The sequence below is a fragment of the Plutella xylostella genome, chromosome 22 (genome assembly GCF_932276165.1).
Source record: "Plutella xylostella chromosome 22, ilPluXylo3.1, whole genome shotgun sequence".
NCBI classification, from domain to species: Eukaryota; Metazoa; Arthropoda; class Insecta; order Lepidoptera; family Plutellidae; genus Plutella; species Plutella xylostella.
Genome location: NC_064002.1, coordinates 6,271,506 through 6,290,894, shown reverse-complemented (window position 1 = coordinate 6,290,894; position 19,389 = coordinate 6,271,506). Strand labels below are relative to the sequence as shown.

Below are 19,389 nucleotides of genomic sequence, written 5' to 3'. Positions count from 1 at the left end.
TACTTCAATATTAAATTCTATTGCTGTTTCAATGAAATACAGAATTCTATCTATATTGCTGATGTAGTGCGCTTTGTGGTTTAGTTTTATCTACGAAATATAAGACAGTTATCAGGGTTTTTTTCTTTGTCACCATATCACGTTACTAAAGGAAGTTTTAAGTTTCTTGTACAAAAAGCTTTACAATAGTACTGTAACGATATTCTCGTTGGCATTAATAACAATATACAATTATTAAAATCCTCAATCATAACCATGGCCCTGCATCCGATTGTTGGCACACCTTATTGTATTGTATAGGTCCGAAGTGTATATGTTCCGAAGCAAAATTGAATGTACAGTCGAGTGCATAAGTGTCTCAGCCAGAATCACGTGACAGCGCCACCGCCACGCGCCTGTCCCGCCCTCTACCGTTCACTATAAGTTGGCCCCGACCGGCAAACTAGACACACTAAAATAACCGATCCGTACAAGGCCGTAAAAACCATACGCCAAATGGTTAAAAGGACAAATTGCCTGAACGGACGGTGTTCGCTCATCCCTAAACGGCAATCAACTACTCATTGGGGAATGGGAAAAAATAAAACTATTCTGTTATATTATTATCCTAATGAACATCAGGGTAAGGTCTGTTTTGTCATGGAGCGGTCAAATTTTAGGTTAGACTTTTTGCTGTCTTTGATTTCTGGTGTATCTATTGTGTTAACGATATAATTGTGTGTAAGTGTTAAGGAGTAAAGCTTTGTATTGCATTAATATTTACTTTGTTAAGTTTAAAATAAATCGTAACCGCTACTAGATTGGCGCAAATAATTAGCTATGTTATAATAGTGCTTGCAGGTTTAATAACGAGCTATAATAATTTCTAATTGTTATTTTACCTCAAACATAACAAAGTTTTAAAACAGTAATTACTCTTTACAGCTATCTCATCACAAAATATTTATATTCGTTCGATATATAATGTGTATCTAATACAAAATTGTTAAAAATACACTCGTAGGTACTTCTAGATTTGAAAAGTGATTTAATTTTGAATATTAATAGATTATGTACTTACTTCTCTTTTACGTATATTAGCTATCCCTAACAAATACCACTTAAATTGGTGAATACCACAAGTTGGTGCCTTTGTGTATTAATTTATCTGTGAAAGCTTGTCATACCTACTTGTTTTCGTATGCTTATTATTTGCTAACATGCAGTTTGCTTTTCTAACAAAATAAAATTATACAAAGGTATTAATGATGAATAAAAACGTTAAAGGATTATACTTCTCTTAAAAAAATGATAATAGTTCTTTCTTAAACTGTGATCCATCGGCCACATCACAACACTAGAGCTTATGACAGGGATCATTTTTATAGCCTTCAAATGGTTTGGTTAGCCTTGCTATAGCATGTTCTCATCACCCCCTGTTAGCGTATATTTTTTCTTTAAATAAAGAGTAGAATGTACCATCCCACGCTCGCAAGGTACACAATAGTGGGGCCCCATTGTATAGGTTTAACCGCAATAACTAAATGGCAGTGTGTATTTTGTCAGTTTATTTGTATTTACACAACAGAGACCTTTTTCAAACACAAACAGAACAGAGTCTGATATTGGAAATGTTAGATGTTTGTTGGAAATTGCGACTTTCATGGACACGTGTAATTAAAATTAGCACAACATTCAGTTGTGTTACTCTAAAATTTGGCTGAAAATGTTGTCGTTAAAAGAAATATAAAATAACTTCTATTCGACTTTATGTAGGAACAAAATCTCCTGTAACATGTAAATTTATCATTTCTGGAAGAAACCTTTAGATAATGTTGCTTTGCATCCAGCTAAAGATATAGGGTGTCGATGTGATAAATGCAAGAGCCGACGACGTCAATCACACGTGAAGTGTCAACTAGGCCTGAAACACTTTTGCGCATGACTACACCCGGTTAAAGGGGACAGATGTGTGAAAAGGTGGCTTCTGGAAATAGTATAAAATTGACATCCCTAGCCTTTTTATTCAAGTTTGTTAGAGCCGAGTTATTCTTAAAATAAGAAGTTTTATAAATTACATTGATGTTATACTGCATTATACTATTATTACCTTGTACTCTTCTGTGTGTTTATTGTAACGTATGTGTATTCGTTCAGAAACTTTTGTAATCTTGTACCACCTACGAAAACGTAATTCTATTAGTAAGTTTTAATAACTTGAAGAACTCTTTTATTAAATTTACGAGCTCGAAAGATTTGGAAAATAATGGAGTACGGTAAACTTTTGTAGGTAGGTATATAGGTACCGACAGTGAGTTAGGAGTGTAGGAGGCTGCCTTAACAATCAACGAGTGGATTAGATGGCGGAGCATTACCAAATATATGAGTAAGAGATCGGCCAAGTAGATTAGGCAACACTACGATCAAAAGAGGCCTTTGCGGAAAAAAGGTTTTGCTGATCTTATTTTCAACTGATATCTCTTCACGGTGATCATACTCGTTTAGAGCTTCTATTCGTTGTAATTGATAAAATAATGATCAACTATATCAAGCGAAATATTCCAATCTCATCCCAAGAAAGCTTCGTTAAAATTTAAGACATGAATCTGTATTCACAAGTGCAAGACAAACAAATAAGACTGGAACCGGATTTGTAGTACAGCGGGCAAGAAACCGGTTGAAAGTCTGATAACTTCCGTTCCACAAGAAATAGTTAAGTCGTAGATATCTTTTGTTGTCTTTTTAATTTCGCTCGAGAAGTATGTTGTACTGTTTGCTTTGCATCACATTTTGTTTTTATTTTCAACGCCGCGTCATGTCTTATTCATTCCGTTTTATTTATGTTCGATCGGCTTACCGCTTCCTTCCTTGTGTGTCTTGTGAGGTACCAATACGTAGTTAATGTCGAATGTCTTCATAGCAAGAATTTTTATTTATTCCGTATAAGATTATATCACCGTTATCATCCACTGCTGGACGTAATATACTTAACTGTACCAAATAATTGTGTTGAAATTCTTCATAAGTAAACTTTAGAACAAATACCAGTTAAAATCTCATTTTCCATTATTTTTCCACGTGTATGACCTTAGGGGTCCACTAGACATCTTTTACATGACTTCTTAAACCAAGTAGTTGATAAGGAAGTAAATAGAGCTGAGCTATAAATTGTTGAAACTGCTTCCCCAAACTGGAGCCCTGTAGTGCGGTTTGCACAAAGGATCTGCATCCAATACTGTATTTTGACTTGAATTGAATTGAGTGCAGGACCTGGGTAGGTATAATAATATTTGAAATTAGACAAAATACACTATTTTGCTCTGTTCACTTAAATATGTAAAATTTTAGCTGATGATATGATTTATAAATTATAGTGCTTCATTGAAATCTGTAACATGATCATATTCTTCGTCTGAATTTTAAATATTTCATTATAATTTTTCTATTAGATACAATGATAGATGTAACCTGGCGAATAAATGCTTCTCGTAGTGAACTTCTATAATAATATATTTTCTATTCATGCAATATTCTTAGAAACTTAACAATACGTATGTTATATTCCCATAAACAACAATAAGAATTTCTTGCGCTCCCATTTACTTTTATTTCTGAAAATGCTCAGACCAACTGAAAACACACACAAACCAACAATGCACTGACATTTTAACTATTTATTGGGACAAATAGACCACGAACGGAAATAAACACAGGAAATTTGCAACGCAAATCGCACTGCAGTGTTCTAGTGCAGAGCTTTTTGTTACTCCAGGTCAAAAGGAACCTTCTTATTAGCATATTCCACGGGATCCCAGCCCTGGCTACTCTTTGGCAAAATACAGGACTATGCTCCAGGATTTTTAAAGCATTCACTTCTAATCTCGAACAACACATTACCGATTAGAGAACACCGTAACAGCCGATTTATCGGCGTACAAAATGTTGTTTCATGTCATTATTCACGATAGCTAGACGCTGGGCGAAAAGCTTTCGTGTCATTCTGGATTTATAACATCGTTGTTTGTTCACTTTGTGTAACTGCACTGTGTTCACTGCACATTTGTGGTATTGGAGTTGGGTTCCAGTGTTTTTTTTTGTAGCGGTAAGGTGGGTATTTTGTTGTATTCAGTGGCAGGGGAAGGGACGCTCGGCGCGGGGCGGTCGCCGCGAGTTCGCGCATAAAACTGACTTCCCTGGGATAGGATTTGTTCGTCCCGGCGCCCGGCGCGTTCGACAGAATTACTTACGTTCCATTTCACATAATTCTTGGTCTAAAACATAGGTACTTTTAAGAGAAAATAATATTTGTAGAGTCAGATTTTTACTCAACAGAAATAACTAATAAAATTTAGCAACATTATCAATCTACAGCTAAAATTTGCTGTAGGATTGGAAAACTAGATGTGAAGTCAATTAAGTGTAGGTATGTAGGTTCCCTTTGAAAAATAGCGTTGATGAATAGGTCTTTCCATTAATGTTAGTTTTCAAATCAAATCAATTAATAATTTATGTTACTTTTGTAAGGAGCCAAATGAAATGTTATTTTAATGACAGATCTGCACTTAACTATTTAGTTTGCTTGAAATGGAACGTAAATATGTAGTACTATGTATACACTGTCGCCCTCTGCTTTGGGTACAAGGAACTAAATGAAACAAGACCGAGCTTTGTGTGTCCAAAATTTTCTACCCTTCTCAATGCGGGCTGTATTTGTATTGTGTCCATTGTAACCTGAACTCCTTATTGTATGTGAGAACATTTCACTTATAGGTCACAAAAATGGTCTGTCAGTTTTGAAGTAGGGTTCTGGTTTAGGGCAGACAAATTAGTCAGAGAGGGGAGAGAAACCACCGAATTGCTGTCTTTAATGACACTAAATTAATAAATTACAAAAGGTATAGATACACTTATCACTCATTTTATAAAATAAATGACTTCGGCAATGTGTAACCTTCCTACCCAACTTATAAGATAAATACATAACTTAATAAGTAATATCGCCGAGACGATAGACGAATATCAAAATATCAACATGCACAGCTTTAGTAAAATAGTGACATCTCTAAAATCCATTTAAAAATGCACAACATCTGCTGCTATACCGCATTATTATTAGTAGTCTTGGGAGCTACGCCTGATCGGCCGGTGCTTTTATTGCTAACTAAGCATAACAAGAAGTTCCTCACACTTTCAATAGATGGCAAGTTGAGCAACATACGTTTGTTTAAGTCCCATTCAACCATTGAGAATGAGTGGTCTGAGGCTTCAACCGAGTCCGCGTTGTTCTATTCTATGCCTTCAACAAACTTATACAAGATTCAGATTCACAGTAATAATGAAACAAAATTACTTACAACAAGTGTTTTTGTACGGTTTACTACATAGTGAATCATTTTGATAGTTTTTAACTTATTAATACCTCTACCGCCTATATTATTCTTAAATCTGGGGTGAAACTCACAAAGAGTCTAGTCGAGTGTCCTATCACCTGTTCCTTATATTCGTTGCTGCTCCCTGGGCAGTCAGCGACTGCGGGGTCACCCTCTAAATCGGCAAACGAACGAATAAGAATTGTCATTTACAACGAGATAGAACCGGGCTACGGGCTCCCACACATAAACACGACACGATGTCGCATCGTGCCACGACGCGGCGTCGTTTCACGATACGACGTCGCGTCGCGTAAATTCACGACGCGACGTCGTTACGTGTCGATACACGAACTTGTTGTGGTCTATTTTCAAGGCATTGTACTTCTTTAAAAAGTGACTCCCATTATTCATTGTTGAAAGCAATGGGTGGATCCAGTATCTTCTGAGTATCTGTCTTTTCTTTCTTCGTCTTCTTATTAACAGCAGAAGCAGTACGCGTCTACTGCGGTCCATTTTTAGGGAATGAATGTTGTATCGACGGCATCGTGCCGCGGAACTTTACGTTACGATGTCGTGTTTTTTTTACGATGGTAGTCGTAAATTTCCGCGACGCGACGTCGTATCGTGAAACGACGCCGCGTCGTGGCACGATGCGACATCGTGTCGTGTTTATGTGTGGGAGCCCTATCACACATAAACACGACACGATGTCGCATCGTGCCACGACGCGGCGTCGTTTCACGATACGACGTCGCGTCGCGTAAATTCACGACGCGACGTCGTTACGTGTGTGTCGATACACGAACTTGTTGTGGTCAATTTTCAAGGCATTGTACTTCTTTAAAAAGTGACTCCCATTATTCATTGTTGAAAGAAATGGGTGGATCCAGTATCTTCTGAGTATCTGTCTTTTCTTTCTTCGTCTTCTTATTAACAGCAGAAGCAGTACGCGTCTACTGCGGTCCATTTTTAGGGAATGAATGTTGTATCGACGGCATCGTGCCGCGGAACTTTACGTTACGATGTCGTGTTTTTTTTACGATGGTAGTCGTAAATTTCCGCGACGCGACGTCGTATCGTGAAACGACGCCGCGTCGTGGCACGATGCGACATCGTGTCGTGTTTATGTGTGGGAGCCCTAGTGCAGCGCTTCAAAGCTTGGGAAAAACAAAAATGTAGCGATAACCTCGACTCTATCTCATTGTATTGAGATTGAGCGTGCCGATGGCGCGACAATTCTTGTTCGTCCGTTCGGTGATTTAGAGAGTAACCCCCTGATGTTAATCTCACTGGCCGAGGCTTTCACCGCGATAGCAATTCCTAGCCTGGCTCTTTATCGATCAGCTTATTAATGATGTTTTGTTACAAACTCACCTAAGAGTCCTACTAGCTTATATCCTAATCCTAACCAAACTTGTATACCATGTATAGGTTATAAAAACAATTTAATCGTTATTTGGGGAATTCAACCCAAGGACCACATAATATATAGGATATAAAAAACAACAACTCATGAGTCGAAAATTTTATTTCCATTTATACAAAAAAAAGTTATACAAATGTATATAATACATCATTTTATAGCCTATACTTACACTCTGTATACAACACCTATGTACTATTTTAAAATACAATTTTTACCTATAACTGACTGGTATGGTTGGTACTACATCGGCATACCCTGTGTTCGTACTAGAACTGCAGCTTCCACTGGGAGCTACATAACAATATACAGTCTGAAATATAACTTTAATATATTTTTACAAATGATTACCTACAATTTATACAAAATTACAATTATTTTTTAATAATCATTGTCAAGAGAAGAATAAAAAATAATGAAAGTTGTTTGTTAAATCGAGTGTAAACCATGACCCAATGGCTTTTTCGTTGAATAATTAATTGATTGCTCAAGTTCAACATTGGAATAAAGTATAGACCTTGAATTTGTTTGGATCGTATCGTTATATAAAATAATAATTAAAAAAATTAAAAAACCGACTTCAAAAAACCACTAAAATGTAAGAAATAATTTAAGGTTTACACAAATTCTACTCGTATGAGACAGTACAAATATACCTAAGCAGGAACTGTTCTTTTTTGATGTTGGTGCGGTGACAAAGTAATCTGAAGAAATATGGCACCAACTTCAAAAAAGAACAGTTCCTGCTTAGGTATATTTGTACTGTCTCATACGAGTAGAATTTGTGTAAACCTTAAATTATTTCTTACATTTTAGTGGTTTTTTGAAGTCGGTTTTTTAATTTTTTTAATTATTATTTTATTTAATAGTTTTTAGTTTATTTGTAATAATTTTCAATCAAAAGTAAGGTGCAAATGATACCAAAATGTCCTACTAATCAATACGAATCATTCAAGCCTAAACACGAAGTAGTTGCTATATACCGTTGAGGAGTTCCCCTGACTGCCTTCCGTTTCCATCATCAGATCAGCTCAAGGTCACCATCATATTTTTTTGTTATAAGAACTATATTTACGTTCTTAATTTCATTAGAATCGGTTAATATGTGCCCAAAATTTAAATTCATACCCTGTTTTTACCCCTTTACCCACCCTTGGGGGTGAGATAAAATTCTGAAAAAAAAATGGGACCACCTGGAAGCTCAACCCAATACAACAAAAAAAGAATTTTCAAAATCGGTTCATAAACGGCGGAGTAATCGGTGAACATACATAAAAAAAAATATAAAAAAAAAAAAAAAAGATCCCGACGAATTGAGAACCTCCTCCTTTTTTTGAAGTCGGTTAAAAATTGCAAAAAAAACAGCATACATAACTGTAAATTTTAGAAAATATACAAAATTTGGTATTTTTGGTCCATTTACTGGTAAGTAAAATAATAACATTCTTGATTATTTACAATCAAATAGATGATCAAGAAAGTAAAACAAAATCTGAACAAAAAGATAAATAAATTAACACTACATTTACATCTAAATAAAGCTTAATGCGGACGGACGAACGAACTAAACTTAAATAATAATAGGAGAAAAACTGGACGGTAGAAATGAGGTAGTTTACGAGTAAACCGAAAAAGGACAATTTAATCGGAGACAGTAAAATAAACAAAACAACAATTAAATAGTTATTACAATACCTATATATAAATCCAGGTACATATTTACACAACTATTTGTTACAGTTCAATCTAATTACTAAACCTGAGCTTAGCTCGCAGTGGAAGACAGACATACCTACTTAACAATATAATATCTACATTTAGCGTCGCTTACATTACAACATTCCTAAATATAAAATATACATAACAAACATCACTGGAAGAAATACTCCTCACAATAAGGAGCGGTAACCAACTACATCACCATTCAACTGGACCAAAAGTTTGCTTCGTACAGCGAAAATCAAAGTGAAAAATTTACAAGAAAGGACAACATAACAAGTTTAATAACATAAGCGACGGTAACTATTATCCACAGGTTAAATCGTAAACTAATATCCCTTGCAGAATGACTCTGCATATCGACTACATCTAAAATTTTGACTATTGGACTTTCTCCTTCTGTGTGGCATCTGTGATGACATGGCCATTCGTGTAACCATTTTTGATGTGGCCGTTGGTGTATCCGTTCATTTTGGCGTGGCCATTTGGAACTTTGGCATCATTGTTGTTGTTGGAAGCATCAGCCACGGGGACCTTGGTCGGGGGGTCTCTCGGCTTCGGCTGGTAGCTTCGGATGTAGAAGTTCATGAACAGGACGATGAAGATGGTCGAGTGGAGGATGAGACCAGCAGCGATGATCCTGTGGAAGGTAAAGAAATAAGTAAGAAAACCGATGTAAATAGTAAAATACTTATCAATGTTGACAATATAACAACTTCAGTTGAAGATTGACAAAGAGATTCGTTCAGGTGTCGCAAAGTGATGGAGTTGCTAAATAAGGTTATAGGGAAGTGCTACTAGTTGAGATTTGCTACACAAGCCCTGATTTCCTTTGCAGTGTACTGATGTGCATTGCAGGTTGCACAGTTTAGCGCAACAACGCAGGCGCGCCAACTTGCGAAAGATAACCTGTAGATCGTTAGTGAAAATATTTTTGTCAAGTTGGACTTTTGAACACCGGAGAGATTTCTATAGATCTCTATAGTATTGAATGAAGTTCCCATACTTATATTTCAATAGATTGACTTTGAACTTTCTATTTTGTTTATCGGTGAATCAAAGTGGCACATTGCGTATTCAATTAGATAAACCAGACATTTAAGACAAAATAATGCAATTTTGAATTTAGTAACTAGACAAAAAAAACAATATTTTGTCATAATGCTGTAAATTTTTTAAGAATATAAGGTATAAGGTACCTATGTATCTAGATTTTTTCTGATGATACCACGGACAATTTAAGTCATAGGGTTACGCATGTTCCTCCCAGTTCATAGTTAGTCTGCTCTGTTCAAAATTATAATAATGTAGGTATCTTATTGCTAAGAAAATATGACTAAACAAAACTCACTTCACAAAATAAGGCCATGGGAAACCTGATATTTCGATGATAGGTGTTGCATATTAGGTCTCAAACAAAAACCCGTGATCTAGATACATTGCGTTAGCCTATCCGCTGCAACATTTTATAAATGAACACTTACTTTTTATTATTATTGTGAAAATCACACAGTTTTCCTTCAGGCGTTTATGTGTTCTTATTATATGTATGAAAGATTTTGGTATACACCTGGGCTTTTACAATTACAAAATATTTTAACTTTATTGTTATACTTATTGGTTTTAGGACTACATGTCCGACAGTGGTGTCATTTTTAGCATAGTAGAATTTTAGTAAATTTAGTTTTTAGCATAGTACTTTCTTTTTCCCAATTTCACCTCACATGTCATTGGTCATAACTACAATATCCTAAGCTATTGGCTTCTGTATGCAGTAGTAGTGATTAAATATACATTTACGAGGATCGATCGCCATATTCCGAAGACAAATTCAATCCTTTACTGATAATTCTACTTAGTATTACCTACCTATATTAATATCCGTGCTGGTACATACTAAAACACTAATTTAAAATTTTAAGTGCATGTCAATGAGTTATTTTATGTTAATTGTTATTTTAAATTGTTGTTTATTTCCATTCCGTTATTCTAAAGAAAATATTTCAGGATTTTTCTCGTGAAAGAGTAACTAAAAATTATCACGATCTTTCACATTTATTAGGACTTAGCGTGTTTTGAAACTATACAAGGCCAGAACGCACCCATAGTGTACTAGCACTGTATAGTTTCAAGTGAAAAAAATTTATATTTTACTTGAAAATATACACGATTTGTGCGTACTAATCGCGTATACTTTCAAGTTGGGATTTTCTGAATCGTTCTTGAAAATATACATTGCTATTACGCACATTGCTTGATTGGCGTACTTATCGCATATAATTTATACCTACATGCTGATTCTGATTTACTTAACTATTAAGGTAAATGTACATGACTATAATTTACTTGTTCTGCCTGTCATACCTATAGAATGTTTATAAATAAAGATGAAAAAGCTCTAATTTGATTTATAAATTGATATTTATAACAATCATACTTGCAAGCAAGAATACTAATCTCTTATTATTTATATGAATTAAGAGTAATACCTGCTACACTCACGAGCAATGAAAAAGTTCCAGTGACGATAGCTCCTGAACGGAAAAGACTAGCTTAATGAAGCCATCGGCAATATTACATTACATTTAACAGCGCATCAAAATATTATAACCAACTAAAAACGTAAATTTTGATCAAATTCTAATATAAATGTTTTTAAAAATTTAGTCATTTTGTGTTGACTTTTTGCTACTTGGACTAATTCATTGCTCGTGAGTGTAGTAGGTATTAACCCTATAGACCTATTACAAACATATTTTTCATCAAGTTTTGAATTCACCGTAAGTAATTGTCTTTTATGAATTGTTCAACACCCTCTTCTGAGATAATTTTGACTATTAAAAACAGTTTAATTTAAATCTTAAATCAATTTACTTTTAAACTGTACGATGTAAACAAAAAAAAAGTTACGAAAACGCGTGTTTTGAAACTATACAAGGCCAGAACGCAGAGGTTGGGACTGCTCGCGTATATTTTCAAAATAAAATGGTGCCATGATTTACTTGAAAGTATACAAGGCCATTACGCACTAATCGCGTATATTTTCAAGTAAGTTGGGCCAAAATTATGGCTTGAAAATATACTGCAGCAGTTACCACTGCGTACTAATCGTGTATATTTTCAAGCGCCAAGCGGCAATGCGAGCACTTGAAACTATACGTGATTAGTTACCAGGTAGCCCTTTTGAATTGTTGCTCTCTCTTTCTTTCATGCGAAATAGTAATAAGTCTATTGCTTTCTAAACATTGCATCATCATTCCGCACTTGGCATTAATTTCGTAACGTGTTTTTTGTTTACACCGTAAGTTAAAAAGTAAATTGATATTAAACTGTAGAACTGTTGTTAATAGAAAAAATTATCTCATGAGAGGGTGTAGAACAATTCATAAAAGACAATTACGGTGAATTCAAAACTTGATGAAAAATATGTCTATAATAGGTCTATAGGGTAATACTTACTACACTCACGAGCAATGAATAAGTCCAAGTAGCAAAAAGTCAACACTAAATGACCCTATTTTTTTTAAACCATTAAATTAAAAATTTGATCAAAATTTACTATTTTAGTTGGTTATAATAATATTTTGATGCGCTGTTAAATGCACTTTAATATTGCCGACGGCGTCATTAAGCTAGTCTTATCCGTTCAGGAGTGTAGTAGGTATTACTCTTAATTCATTTAAATAATAAGATATTAGTAGGTATGCTTACTTGCAAGTATGATTGCTATAAATATCAATTTATCAATCAAATTAGAGCTTGTTCATCTTCATTTATTATCATTTTACAGGTATTGCAGGCAGAACAAGTCAATTGTAGTCATTTACATTTAACGAAATAGTTAAGTAAATTAGAATCAGCAAGTAGGTATAAATTATATGCGACAAGTACGCCAATCAAGCAATATGCGTAATAGCAATGTATATTTTCAAGTACGATTCAATAAATCCCAACTTGAAAGTATACGCGATTAGTACGCACAAATCGTGTATATTTTCAAGTAAAATATTTATTTTTTTCACTTGAAACTATACAGTGCTAGTACACTATGGGTGCGTTCTGGCCTTGTATAGTTTCAAAACACGCTACGAAAACAATGCCAAGTGCGGAATGATGATGCAATGTTTAGAAAGCAATAGACTTATTTCTATTTCGCATGAAAGAAAGAGAGAGCAACAATTCAAAAGGGCTACCTGGTAACTAATCACGTATAGTTTCAAGTGCTCGCATTGCCGCTTGGCACTTGAAAATATACACGATTAGTACGCAGTGGTAACTGCTGCAGTATATTTTCAAGCCATAATTTTGGCCCAACTTACTTGAAAATATACGCGATTAGTGCGTAATGGCCTTGTATACTTTCAAGTAAATCATGGCACCATTTTAATTTGAAAATATACGCGAGCAGTCCCAACCTCTGCGTTCTGGCCTTGTATAGTTTCAAAACACGCTAGGACTTATTACTTCCATGCATTTATTATGTCATTTGTCCACAAAGTTTAATATTATACATATTATTACATGATATTTTTTGAGGTGTGTGAAGTTAGCAGCCTAAAGTTAGCAGCCTTTGAATAGCCGACCAAATTAAGATGGCCACTTCCGTCATTGCATACTTTATCAATTAGAACACGTAAAAAGCACCAAATACATGGGAATAATAATGTTAGATATTCATATAAACACTTCATATGTTCTAAAATAAACAAATTACTAAAAAATACGACGTTTACTTACTGACGCCCTTGTTGGTTAATGGATATTTTGTATGGGGGCACCAAGATGCCATAGACCTGCCAGCATCTCACCTAGTTTATTATGTGTGTTGACTCATTATAAAACTCTGACAGAAGTTTCATCAACATTGAAACGGTATAGCAGGTGTCCAGGAGCCACTTTCTGACAGATTTTGGGTAAAAATACACAATATTTCACGAATAATCTAGTTTGCAGGTGGAATCTGAAGAAAATCAGCTAGAAGTGATAGTTCATATGAAAGGTATTATTAATACCTAGAAACGGTTATCAGCAATTTCAGATAAAATGACGTTTGGTGAATATTCAAAGGGAAGATCAGAAAATTAAAGTTAGCAGCCCAAGATTACCATTTTGTATGGGGGCACCAAGATGCCATAGACCTGCCAGCATCTCACCTGATTTATTATGTGTGTTGACTCATTATAAAACACTGACAGAAGTTTCATCAACATTGAAACGGTATAGCAGGTGTCCAGGAGCCACTTTCTGACAGATTTTGGGTGAAAAATTGACAATATTTCACGAATATTCAAGTTTGCAGGTAGAACCTGAAAGAATTCAGCTGCAAATGATAGTTCATATGAAAGGTATTATTAATACCTAGAAACGGTTTTCAGCAATTTAAGATTAAATTACTTTTGGTGAATATTTAAGTGGAAGATCAGAAAATAAAAGTTAGCAGCCCAAGATTAACAGTTTGTATGGGGGCACCAAGATGCCACAGACCTGCCAGCATCTCACCTGTTTTATTATGTGTGTTGACTCATTATAAAACACTGACAGAAGTTTCATCAACATTGAAACGGTATAGCAGGTGTCCAGGAGCCACTTTCTGACAGATTTTGGGTAAAAATACACAATATTTCACGAATAATCTAGTTTGCAGGTGGAACCTGAAGGAAATCAGCTTAAAATGATAGTTCAAATGAAAGGTATTATTAATACCTAGAAACCATTTTCAGCAATTTCAGATTAAATCACTTTTGGTGAATATTCAAGGGGAAGATCAGAAAATAAAAGTTAGCAGCCCAAGATTAACATTTTGTATGGGGGCACCAAGATGCCATAGACCTGCCAGCATCTCACCTGGTTTATTATGTGTGTTGACTCATTATAAAACACTGACAGAAGTTTCATCAACATTGAAACGGTATAGCAGGTGGCCAGGAGCGTTCCACCTGCAAACTAGATTATTCGTGAAATATTGTGTATTTTTACCCAAAATCTGTCAGAAAGTGGCTCCTGGACACCTGCTATACCGTTTCAATGTTGATGAAACTTCTGTCAGTGTTTTATAATGATTCAACACACATAATAAACTAGGTGAGATGCTGGCAGGTCTATGGCATCTTGGTGCCCCCATACAAAATGGTAATCTTGGGCTGCTAACTTTTATTTTCTGATTTTCCCCTTGAATATTCACCAAAAGTCATTTTATCTGAAATTGCTGAAAACCGTTTCTAGGTATTAATAATACCTTTCATATGAACTATCATTTGCAGCTGAATTCCTTCAGGTTCCACCTGCAAACTTGAATATTCGTGAAATATTGTAAATTTTTACCCAAAAACTGTCAGAAAGTGGCTCCTGGACACCTGCTATACCGTTTCAATGTTGATGAAACTTCTGTCAGTGTTTTATAATGATTCAACACACATAATAAACTAGGTGAGATGCTGGCAGGTCTATGACATCTTGGTGCCCCCATACAAAATGGTAATCTTGGGCTGCTAACTTTTATTTTCTGATCTTCCCCTTGAATATTCACCAAAAGTCATTTTATCTGAAATTGCTGAAAACCGTTTCTAGGTATTAATAATACCTTTCATATGAACTATCATTTGCAACTGAATTCCTTCAGGTTCCACCTGCAAACTTGATTATTCGTGAAATATTGTAAATTTTTACCCAAAACCTGTCAGAAAGTGGCTCCTGGACACCTGCTATACCGTTTCAATGTTGATGAAACTTCTGTCAGTGTTTTATAATGAGTCAACACACATAATTAACCAGGTGAGATGCTGGCAGGTCTATGGCATCTTGGTGCCCCCATACAAAATGGTAATCTTGGGCTGCTAACTTTTATTTTCTGATTTTCCCCTTGAATATTCACCAAAAGTCATTTTATCTGAAATTGCTGAAAAATGTTTCTAGGTATTAATAATACCTTTCATATGAACTTTCATATACTGCTGATTTTCTTCAGATTCCACCTGCAAACTAGATTATTCGTGAAATATTGTGTATTTTTACCCAAAATCTGTCAGAAAGTGGCTCCTGGACACCTGCTATACCGTTTCAATGTTGATGAAACTTCTGTCAGTGTTTTATAATGAGTCAACACACATAATAAACCAGGTGAGATGCTGGCAGGTCTATGGCATCTTGGTGCCCCCATACAAAATGTTAATCTTGGGCTGCTAACTTTTATTTTCTGATCTTCCCCTTGAATATTCACCAAAAGTCATTTAATCTGAAATTGCTGAAAACAGTTTCTAGGTAATAATAATACCTTTCATATGAACTATCATTTGCAGCTGAATTCTTTCAGGTTCTACCTGCAAACTTGAATATTCGTGAAATATTGTCAATTTTTCACCCAAAATCTGTCAAAAAGTGGCTCCTGGACACCTGCTATACCGTTTCAATGTTGATGAAACTTCTGTCAGTGTTTTATAATGAGTCAACACACATAATACACCAGGTGAGATCCTGGCAGGTCTATGGCATCTTGGTGCCCCCATACAAAATGGTAATCTTGGGCTGCTAATAATAATAATAATAATAAATAATAAATTCTTTATTTCAGGATATTTCCCATATAGTTTACAAATTGAAATATACATTAAAAATTAAAATATAAATTAGTATCACATAATACAGTCAAATAATATAAAAAATAAAAATAACTTATAATTATTGCATTTTATTTATTTATTTAACTTTTATTTTCTGATCTTCCCCTTGAATATTCACCAAAAGTCATTTTATCTGAAATTGCTGAAAACCGTTTCTAGGTATTAATAATACCTTTCATATGAACTATCATTTGCAGCTGAATTCCTTCAGGTTCCACCTGCAAACTTGATTATTCGTGAAATATTGTAAATTTTTACCCAAAATCTGTCAGAAAGTGGCTCCTGGACACCTGCTATACCGTTTCAATGTTGATGAAACTTCTGTCAGTGTTTTATAATGAGTCAACACACATAATAAACCAGGTGAGATGCTGGCAGGTCTATGGCATCTTGGTGCCCCCATACAAAATATTCATTAACCAACAAGGGCGTCGGTAAGTAAACGTCGTATTTTTTGTATTTTTTTTATTTTAGAACATATTATAGTGTTTATATGAATACCTAGCATTGTTATTCCAATGTTTTTGGGGCTTTTTACGTGTTTTAATTGATAAAGTATGCAATGACTGAAGTGACCATCTTAATTTGGTCGGCTATTCAAAGGCTGCTAACTTTAGGCTGCTAACTTCACGCAGGTTATTTTTTGTAACTTACTTTGTACTGTATTATTGGGACATGAGGATGAGGACATTATCAAAACGTATCTATGTATATTAACGCAGATTCCTCACCGGTTTCGCGACCCGAAATGTAATTTTTCATAAATTCTTGCATAATATTCAAATAGCAAATTTTCTAAGAATCGCAATACGATTGTACGAAAGTCCAGAATTGCACTGATGTAGCTCTCACATTCAGTTTAGTTATTTTAACTTTCAACTGTACAGTTTACTGTAAATTTGTGAAATATCTTGTTTGGGATTCTAGCCGATTTCAATCAAATATTATAAAAAACTATACACCTAGTATTCTATTAAATATAGACTACCTGTGCGCAAAGTTTTTTTTAATATTAAAGCAGACGGCATTTTTTTAACATGATTATGTTCATGCAGGTTCATACGTAGCACTATGAATAAGTATATATCATGATCGTAATGGTTAAGATATATTATAGGTAGTGGATACTCACTTTGGATATCCACAGTCGTATACCAGAGCACTTATTGAGTGGAACAGCACCATGAAGAATTGGGCCTGAAAAGAAAAGAAAATCATGTTATTGTAGACACATTACACATACACACATTAATTTCGGTCGTACGTTCGTTTAAATTACTTCGCGATACATTACAATGTATATTCTATACAAAGCTAAACGCACTATTAAGTATCTATTCGAAATAGTATCCCAACACGTCTGGTAAAAATCTAGAAGCATTTTTCTCTGTTGAAGAAATAGTGTACAAAAACCCCAATCAATTCATAGCACCTATCTTAAACCCCGCAGAATGTGTCAAGAAATTTCGATACATCAGGTTTTCTCACTAGGTCTAGCTCATTTACGTTGTGCAACAAGCATGAGGCCGTATTAATTTCGATCGGTGTTTCTTGACGAAAGGAAACATTCTTGAACTGCAACGCTTTTGAATGCCACCCTAGGGCGACCACGCGGCTTGGGAATTGGGATTTGCGGAAAATTTGGGTGTAAGATGCAATATTTACTAACTTCAAGGGCCAATAACAAATTCATTGAAGCTAGTTTTAGAAGATTTCATACTTTTCATTTTTGTTCGGACACTTAAAAAATATTCACTATAACCAAAACAATGAGTGTTTATTTGGTTGGTACTATAATCATATACTTTTACAAATATTACAAAATTAATGAGATAGGTTCACAGTAGGATACCACTTGCCAATTTAAATGAAAGAAAGTATATTATAGTTTTCATTTTGCAACAATACAATATAGAAGTACCTACACAAAAGCATCAGCTACATGCTGAAAGCTATCTTGATCTAGCTTTGGGCTCATCAGACCCAGGTCTATGATCATACTTCATACAAATCCTTTGTGCAACAATATTCATTAGTCAACATCTTGCCTGTTCGTGACAGCAAGTAACTGTGCTATATAATTAAAAGCAATACATTCAAATGTTAATAGGCCATTGGGTTATAAGAGTCAATATACCTGCTTTTTTGCTTATTTATAATAGCTTTGTTACTCGTGTCGAGATTGTTATCTTGCGATATCATCGTTTATTACTGTACGGTGGCTAAAATGTTTTTAGTTTGAGTATTGATGATCGGTAGAAGGTTTCCATTGATTCCGTTACATTATTAAGGTGTTGGGTTAAGATCTTATAATTTAAATTGTTCTAATAAACATTATTCCGTTAGTAAATAACAACTATTGTTTGTAGTAATTGGACTATTAACAAGTATATTTCATCGTTATTGTACTTCTTCATTCTACATCAGTATTCTATACGTTTTCATAAATACTTAAATAATTAAAATTTAAAAATCAAATTAATGGCTACCTAATTTATAAGTAGGTATATGACATAGATAATAAATTTGAAAACAATTATGTTCGTTAGCTAGTAGGTAGATAGGTACTTTCAGAGCCTACTACGAATACCTACTCTAATTAATAATGTGATGAATGTAGCCGTCACTTTTGGAAGTAGGTACGTGTTGTGATATTAATGGTTTTCTTTCACACATTAATACTCTGTGCAATTCAAGGGTAAGCAATGATACTTGACCGAGTTGCTTGCTCAAGCGACTTGAAGAAGTTTCTAATACCGGTCAAGTGCAAGTTATGTGATACAATTCTTATATTAACTATAATTAAATATGAACAAAAGTCGTTACGATTTGATTCTTATCATCGTTATTTTTAGTAAACATAGTCCATTGATGGAAGTAGGCCTTAGAAACACTCAGTCCTCGGCTATCCTCATTCAAATATTCAGAAAAAGGATGGTAAGTATATAACCCTACGGTAAATAATAAATGTCCCGCCACTTTCATCCCCTCATGGTCACACTACAGAGAAAGGATACGGCGCGTTCCGCTTGGCCCGGGGCGGGTGTTGCAACCCGCGGCAACCTTCAGCGTAGCCTGCGATCCTGGTACTCCTAGCTAGCTTTCGACACTCACTTCTTGTATACCCCGAGAGAAAAAAGGGTCTTATAAGATGTGTTTATCTGTTTACCTGTTTGCAACAACGTAAAGATACGCTGAATAGCAAAGTGATGTTTTGTTTTCACAGATCATATGAGGGTTTTCATTGCTTACAAAAAGCTTATCGTCATCATTATGTTTG

The 19,389-nt window shown here is 34.8% G+C and overlaps 2 protein-coding genes across 5 annotated transcripts in view; both read right to left on the bottom strand.

Annotated features, from left to right (window-relative positions):
- Positions 1-4,188, bottom strand: part of LOC105392766 — a 59,788-nt gene extending 55,600 nt beyond the window's left edge. The window contains exon 1 of the mRNA XM_038122429.2: positions 3,877-4,188. The gene's annotated coding sequence lies outside the window, so the exon portion shown is untranslated. The remainder of the gene's footprint in view (positions 1-3,876) is intronic.
- Positions 4,189-8,126: 3,938 nt separating this feature from the next.
- LOC105392404 (elongation of very long chain fatty acids protein 7) overlaps positions 8,127-19,389 on the bottom strand; it is a 37,710-nt gene continuing 26,447 nt past the window's right edge. For all 4 annotated transcript variants that reach the window (XM_038122440.2, XM_038122438.2, XM_038122439.2 and 1 more), the window contains 2 exons: positions 17,242-17,306; positions 8,127-9,133 (listed from right to left, as the gene is read on the bottom strand). In XM_038122440.2, coding sequence (XP_037978368.2) covers positions 8,875-9,133; positions 17,242-17,306 — 324 coding nt within the window. In that variant the 3' untranslated portion in view covers positions 8,127-8,874. The remainder of the gene's footprint in view (positions 9,134-17,241; positions 17,307-19,389) is intronic.